The sequence below is a fragment of the Adiantum capillus-veneris genome, chromosome 24, assembly GCF_014529385.1.
Source record: "Adiantum capillus-veneris isolate H3 chromosome 24, ASM1452938v2, whole genome shotgun sequence".
NCBI classification, from domain to species: domain Eukaryota; kingdom Viridiplantae; phylum Streptophyta; class Polypodiopsida; order Polypodiales; family Pteridaceae; genus Adiantum; species Adiantum capillus-veneris.
Window position 1 is genome coordinate 330,113 of NC_140954.1, and position 7,632 is coordinate 337,744.

A 7,632-nucleotide genomic window follows, 5' to 3' on the forward strand; every position below is an offset into this window, starting at 1 on the left:
ATGAGCAGGTGGCTGAGAGCTATTGGGATGATGCCATGGCAATGACTGAGCAGGTGGCTAGGAGCTCTTGGATGACTGAGCAAGATTGGGTTTCGCAAGCGAAATACCTGTGAAGACGTAGATTCTAGACCAACATGAAGGATTTGTAATCATATGTATGGGACTAGCTAGCGCTTGTTCCTCGTATTGGAAGTTAATTGAGGATGCGTAAGAGCCATCAGAAACCTTGAGTTGTTGAAAAGCCAAGAGCTGTCTTCCAACCCCACCTGTGCTAAAGCTCGCTAGCACCTTGGCCTCACCCCCATACTTTGCCGCTTTCGTATTGTACAAGCTCACAAGGTCTATTACAGAGTTGTATTGCCCCCACAATGTTGTGTATTGTCTTTCCACACCATCAAAAGGGGCTATAAATGTCACACTTATTACCCCTTTGACCTTCAACTGTGTTATGAGCTGCCCAATGCGTGACACAAAGGTCTGCGTCGAGACCCCATCGAAATGCTTTCGAAGTATACCACATATGGCATACATATCTCATATGGCATATATATCTCAGTCAAGCCATAAGATGAGCACAGGTCGTTTCAACACTGCTCCATGCAAGGGGTTTCACCGACGAAACCCTTGTGAAAATTTAGAATGATGTATGGAAGAGACAGAGAGCGCGCGCGCACGCACACACACACACACAATGCATGTGATGTCGGATTTTGACTGAAATGCATGTTCTAAAGTTTTGAATTTTAAATTTGGCCCATAAATAAGCATCTTGTTTTGAAGAAATTTTAAATGTATGTAAGTTTAATATGTTTGTTGATATTTGTTTATTTGTTCTTTATGAAAGGCTTCTAGATTTGGAAAGAGGACAAAAGGTTCATCCAAAGTCATACGCAAGAAGAGGAAATCTGTTGCTAGCAGCGAGGATAGCGAGAAATCAGTTGATAAAGCTGAAAATGATCAGGCTAATCAACAAGTAGAAGACATTCATGATGTTCAAGGAGATAAAGAGGCCACCAATGATAAGGATGTAGATGGGGGTATGAAGGACAAAGAGAAGGTGACAGATGACAAAGAGGTTGAGGAGGTCATCCCACAAGCTATTATCAGGCCTCAAGGCTTCGAGTTTATAGACAGTTTAACCCTGAATAAAGGATGTATACCCCCTATGATTCCTCTTTGTAGGTGTTTGATAAATGAGAGAGTACGAGAGCTTAGATGGGACCTTTCTCTACTTAAGAAGGTTTTTGAAGAAGAAGGGTACCTTAAGATGAAAGGTATGTTCATCTTATCCATAAATCTTCCAGATGGTTCAACTAGAGATGTTAATGAGGACATTGCAAAAACTTGGGACAAGTATTGGCATATGGTTAAGAAAGAGTTTGAGGATGAGCTTGAAAACAATGATCAATGGTCCATGCTGAAGGTAAATATGTTCTTTGTCTGGGAAGGGAATCATCGAGCGGCCTCTTGGATGGAGAGCATAAGCGAGGTCTCACGTAATGACAAGAAGAAACATGTGAGGGTTTTGGCACAATTTATTGTCCCTACCCAGCAAGAGGAGTTGAGATTAATTGCTGCTCTTCAAATATTGAACATGTAAGTCTTATTTTCATTTGTACATTAAATTTTGCTTTGTCTTTGTTTTAATGATACGTCTTGAGGTAAATTTTTTATGGTTTATTGTTTATGTAAAATGAATGAAGAAGCAATCATTAAGACCAACCTCAAAGACTGCTTATATCATACAAGTACCATTTGTTCTTTAGATGGGTCTCAAATCACTAAAAATTTTAGTGAGGCTGAACAAGTGTCAATGGAGAAATCAAGCTCAAGAAGCACAATCAGGAAAGAGGGTTCGGTATCCTCTTACTCAGTCTATCCTTGGTCCCATGGTTTATGGGGTATGTACTTAAATTTGTTAAGATTTGGTAAGATTAATAATCTTTTTGGTTCTTGATACATTTTATTGAAATGGTGTATGCAGAATAAATGGAAGTCTGATTTACAGGTAGCATTAAATAAGATACCTCTTACTTTGTCACAAGATGAGCGTGTGAGGGCTGAGATTCAAGCAAAGAGCAATGTTGTTAAAGCTTACAATAGATGCATGACTCGGGTGAGTACTACACTCTATTAAAAGTATAATAAAAAGATTTTTCTGTTTATTTTGTTTGGTTATTGTAGAATCTATTCATGGTGAATCTTGCTAATGGAGAAGAATGGTTTCTCATTTTATGGAGTCTTCCTTTTGAGGATGAAAAATTCAAGATTACAATAGAGAAACTCTACTCTATATCTTGTGCTACATGTTCTCAAGAGTTAAAGATAAAAATGCTAAAGCTTTTGGGAGCAGATGAGAACTTTCGCCAAAGTTTTGGAATGCCTTTGGGAGATCATTTCTATATCCCTTGGTTGGCAAAGAAAGTATGGATGGATCAAGTCTTGGAGGATGCAAGAAGGCTCTTACAATAGGTTGTAGATTCCACACATGGAGTTCACAAGGTGGTTTTGCCTTTAGATGCTCACTTGGATTCATATTTTGAAGACAATGTTAGTAGATATAGAGGAGTACTTTTTTACGAATTTCAAAAGGAGATGAATGTGGCTACTCCACCATCAAAGCATGTGGACTTGAAAATTTCTTCCCGTCGATTGGTCTATAGGTAATTCCTATGTTATGCATTTTGCTAAGTGACTATTGTTGTATTATATAAGTTCGTTTTATTTAAGGTTTATGTAAATTTCATATTGTTGTAGGTTCTTGATGTATCTCATAAGAAGTAAGAAGATCACTTGCATGCGTGAAATATGTAAAGCATGGACAATTATGTGTCCTCCTACATATAGTATGTACACCTCCACTATCTTTAGAGAGAACAATAATTTTGGTGGACCCTTTCTTCTCATGGATTAGGAGTGTAAGCACTGCCGTTGGTGGATTGATATGAAGAAAGGTGAGTGTCTAGAAGAGGAGAAGGAGAATTATCTTCATCATTGGAAGGGTGAATGTAAGTCCGACTCAGGGTCATCAGGAGAGATGACTGTTGAGCAAAGGAAGAAGATGGAGGAAGAGTTGAAATCTCTCAAAGAAAAAGAAGATCAAGAAAGACAAGGGCAAGGCAAGAATCATGGAGGCCGTGCACCATCAAGCAAGGGTGGAATCTCAATCAAGGGTAAGTAAGTTAAATTGTTGGTGGGAACAATATGTTCTTGCTATTCTTTCTTTTGTTATGTCCTATGCTAATCATTATGGCATGGATTGATTTGAAGAAAAATGTGTTATTTTTTTGGCTATTGTTAGATACAAGAAACTTAGGAAGTTGTCATACCCAAAAGAATGTTCAAAAGGGAGCTTTGATTCATGCACCTTTGCCTAGTTTCCATTCCATTCAAAAGAAAGGAGACATAAAACAGTCAAAGGTTTGGATTTATGATAACATTGAGCTTGGCAAGGAGTTCACTGCAAGAAACTTCAAGGATGGTTTTGTGGTGATGCGAGAGTATTTTGTTGGCTTGGGTGAACATGAGAAAATAAGAAATGGAAAACCTAGTGCATGGAGTGTTGATCTTACTGTTATTGATCTTCCTACTAGTAAGAGGGTTTTCAATGCTATCTTGTATACACTATGCATATACTTAGCTCAAATTCTTAACACACACTCAAATACAATAATTTTGCTTGTAGGTGGGCTTGTTCAAGGTTTTGATGGCATTCTTGCATGGAATGAGCTAACAGATGACCATGTCAAGTTTTCATTGGTGGTTGCATCTACAATGATGGATGACATGGGTTGGGTGCTTGTTCTTTGTCCTAGCACTAATCTTAGTCTTGTGGAGACTTGGCCACACGCACAGGCCTAGAGCTGAGTTTTAGGTGGATCATGGAGAGCTCTGAGCCATTTTCATCACGAACAAAGAATGGGCATACACAAAAGGTAATAAAGCATCCTTCAAAAAACATGAACAATTATTTAAAAGAAATTTGATCATGCAAAATTGACTTTTTTATGTGTTGTTTCCATGGCTATGATAGATGCACGTATTCTATGCTTTGGCATTTCACAAGGCAGGAAGTAATCCTTCATTTGATCATGAGAGTGCTCAAAAGGTTTGCGTGTCATTGTTTATTATTCAATGTGATTGTTTTTGCACTAAAATTCTTAAATGTTCATGCATAGCTACCTTATTTTCTTGTATGGTAGGTGGGGAGAGTCTTGCAACAAGATCTCTCAATGGAGATTATCAGTCACTACTTGCCATCGTCTGCTCTCACAACACGTAATGGCAAGAGTGGTGGGTGGAGAGGCATGTTAGAGAGGATTGTTGCCCATATGCTATTTTTTGTAGAGGCCTTGTGCCCTAAAATAGGTACATGTTTGGAGCTTGATGGTGGTACAAGGCCTTTATTAAAGGCAGCTATGCACACTTCTCGTGGTTGCTTGGTCATGGAGAGTGATCTAGAGATATGTGAGGGATACTTTTCTCGTTTTGTACAGGAGTTCTATGGTGCTCCTCAAGTTGTCGAGCTTGGAGATAGTGATGATCGCATTGATGATGTGGGGAATGATTTGGTTGTTTATGATGTGCTTTCAGACTAGTGAGTTTTCTTTATTCATTATTTTATAGCACCTAATTTTTATTTTTTATGACATTATTATCTCATTGTGATTGATAGTGAGCTACCTTGCTATGCAGAGGCAATGGCAAGGCACATGGTGACCACATATTCATATGACCAGTCACTGGTGCGCGAGAGGCGAAGGCGAAGCTGTATCTTCATTGATGACCACGCAGATTTGGAGTAGTCTTCTTTAGAGTGGATCTTATTTTGCATGATCACTTAGCTTCTTTTTGGGTGTGCAAAAACTTGATTCTAGCCATGCAACTACTATTGTCTTTTAGTTTTATTGACTTCTAAACTTTGAGAAATATGTATTTGGGCAAAACATTGCCCAGACTTTTGGACTACATTAAGCTTGTTTTGTGTATGCAAACACTTGATTATGGGCTTGCAATATGCTATTGTCATTTGGTGTAGAGAGATGTTTTCTTTGAAGCCTCATAAAGATGTTACATATATGGACATAACAATGCCGAGACTAGTGGACAATATCATTATTGTCAATCTTCTTGTCATTCATTGATGATTGCTCAATATTAAGATGACACTAGCTAATTGTATATTGTAAAATGTAATTTTTTCTTGTCGCTCATTATTGAGTGCTCAAAATTGGGATGACATTAGGGTCTACTTCAAATAAATTAGAAGTATTGTCTCAGTGTGCACGGGTGCATATTTCCCCTCAAAAATGCCTCCTTCCATTCTCGGCCTATTTTTATAATATCACGCTTAACACTCGTGTAAAATTCATTCGTAATGTGTGGGTATAGCATGGGCTTGGTGAACTCACGGGCTTGTAACACTAGATGTCAATTTGAAGAGACATATCTAGTTAAATTTTCATGACAGTTGGAAACTTTTTGAAATTGTATGATTGCTTCAAAATCCTCATGTGAGGTCTCTCATAAGGAGAGATTTTTTTTTGTAAAATAGTCCGTTATACAAACAAGAATCTAGATGATTTTTTAAAGCAAAATACATGAACTTGAAATAGTGCTTAGATAGTTACACACACATATGCAAGGTGGAGTGGTGACCCCTTGATCCTAGTGATTAGTAAGTATATGAACGCATGAAATTTTGTTCTGACATATACGCATGCATATATATTGGATTAGTTGTACATGTGATGTCTATGAGGTTTGCTAAAAATTGTTGATTTGTCTCATCATTTCACTCTACAATTCCCTCCATGAGTTAGTCAGTCCACTTCTAAAGATGTCTAATTATGCATATCTAAATAATTATCCACATCAAGGTGGAGCGGTGATCCCTTGATGATTTGATCATTTGAGCATTTGATGCTAGTGATCCTTGCAATATATAGAACTCTAAATTATGTAGAACTTTATTAAAAAAAACATTGTTTAAGGTCATTACAAGTTAAGAAATACGCATGCACACATCCACATATATGCGTGCACACACACACACAAACACACTTACACTCACACATAGATATATATTTTCATATATAAACATACATAAATTGTTCACTTTTATATGATGCTTGACTAATTCTCTTGCTCGTGTTGCTCATGAAATTATGCTCGCATGACTGACGTACCTCTGTGTGTGTGTGTGTGTGTGTGTGTGTGTGACAGTAATGAGTCTGCCTCCCCCCCCCCCCCTCTCTCTCTCTCTCTCTCTCTCTCTCTCTCTCGCTCAATTTCTAAGGTTCTCTCTCTCTCTCTCTCTCTCTCTCTCTCTCTCTCTCTCTCTCTCTCTCTCTCTCTCTCTCTCTCTCTCTCTCTCTCTCTCTCTCTCTCTCTCTCTCTCTCTCTCTCTCTCCATCTAGACACTTATAACGGTTACCCCCGGTGGCGCCCCACGTGGTGATTAAAAAATAAGAATCTAGTGTGCATGATGCTGTATGTGCGGTCACTTAATGGGCCCGGATACGTTAGTACGTGACATATAAAAGGTATGAGAGGGAAAGAGAGACACCGAGAGAGTCAAAGAGAGTGCGAGAAAGAGAAATTGAGCCTCCGTTTGCGTCTCCGACAGAAAGCACGTGAAAAAGAGAGTAGGCTTCGCTTCTCCTATGAAGGTTTGGCCCTCTCTCTCTCTCTCTCTCTCTCCAAAAGGTTGCTCTATGCCTCTCTCTCTCTATCACAGTCTCTCTTTCTCAAAGGTCTCTCTCTCTCTCTGTGTGTGTTTCTTCTTCTCTCTCTCTTTCTCTCACAGGAAATTTCATATCTCTCTCTCTCTTACACACACAGACACACATACAACACACACACACACACAGACACAAATACAACACACACACACACACAAAACCTCTCTCTCTCTCTCTCTCTCTCTCTCTCTCTCTCTCTCTCTCTCTCCTAAAGGCGCGCGGAGACAGCCACCTACGATTTGGATGTCTGTAAGCGCGCCTTTAGTATTGTGGAGACGCAAGGAGAACGAGTGAGAAACAGGGAGTGTATCTTGGTGTATGTGTGTGTGTGTGGTTTGGTCTAATGAGAGAGAGAGAGAGAGAGAGAGAGAGAGAGAGAGAGAGAGAGAGAGAGAGAGAGAGAGAGAGAGAGAGAGAGACTCTTCTATTTTTATACAGTGGAATGGCTAGAACAAAGGCCACTGCAAGGAAGGTGGCCAAGGGACCAGGGTTAGCAGCTAAGGCAAGTAGAAGATCTGCAACCCCAAAGAAGAGACCTAGAAAACCAAATAAAATTTTGAAAGGTCCAAGGGTGAAAAAGTTACAGAGCTGCATGGGACTTTTTAGAGAAATCAAGAAGGCACAGAAATGTGTTGATTTGTGCATACCAAAGCTGCCCTTTCAGAGGATGGTGAGGTCCATTTGTGAAGAAGCTACCTAGGGCACTAAAAGGTGGAAAGTGGTTGCATTGATGGCTCTACAGGAAGTAGCAGAGGACTTTCTACTTGAGTACGTACTTCAGTGACATGACCATTGTAGCAGCCCATGCCCATAGGGTGACTGTAATGGACAAAGATAGTGAGACACTAAAAAGGGTAAGGTGGAGGTATGACAAACTTCTGGTCCCCAA

The 7,632-nt window shown here is 39.4% G+C and overlaps 1 protein-coding gene and 2 pseudogenes across 1 annotated transcript; all 3 read left to right on the forward strand.

Annotated features, from left to right (window-relative positions):
* The first annotated feature begins 806 nt into the window (after positions 1 to 806).
* LOC147425809 (uncharacterized) lies at positions 807 to 1,600 on the forward strand (annotated as a pseudogene).
* Positions 1,601 to 1,766: 166 nt separating this feature from the next.
* LOC147425810 (uncharacterized) lies at positions 1,767 to 2,472 on the forward strand. The gene is made up of 3 exons (XM_086499149.1): positions 1,767 to 1,901; positions 1,985 to 2,116; positions 2,185 to 2,472. Exons 1-3 carry the CDS (start codon positions 1,767 to 1,769, stop codon positions 2,470 to 2,472), a joined length of 555 nt encoding a protein of 184 aa, XP_086355275.1.
* Positions 2,473 to 3,492: 1,020 nt separating this feature from the next.
* LOC147425811 (uncharacterized) lies at positions 3,493 to 4,456 on the forward strand (annotated as a pseudogene).
* Positions 4,457 to 7,632: the final 3,176 nt, after the last annotated feature.

What these genes read in the sequence shown, in the direction of transcription:
- LOC147425810 (XM_086499149.1), top strand. Translation starts at nt 1,767, where the DNA reads ATGGGTCTCAAATCACTAAAAATTTTAGTGAGGCTGAACAAGTGTCAA. An exon ending in TTGGTCCCATGGTTTATGGG is followed by an intron (nt 1,902 to 1,984) that starts GTATGTACTTAA and finishes TGGTGTATGCAG; the next exon opens with AATAAATGGAAGTCTGATTT. An exon ending in ACAATAGATGCATGACTCGG is followed by an intron (nt 2,117 to 2,184) that starts GTGAGTACTACA and finishes TGGTTATTGTAG; the next exon opens with AATCTATTCATGGTGAATCT.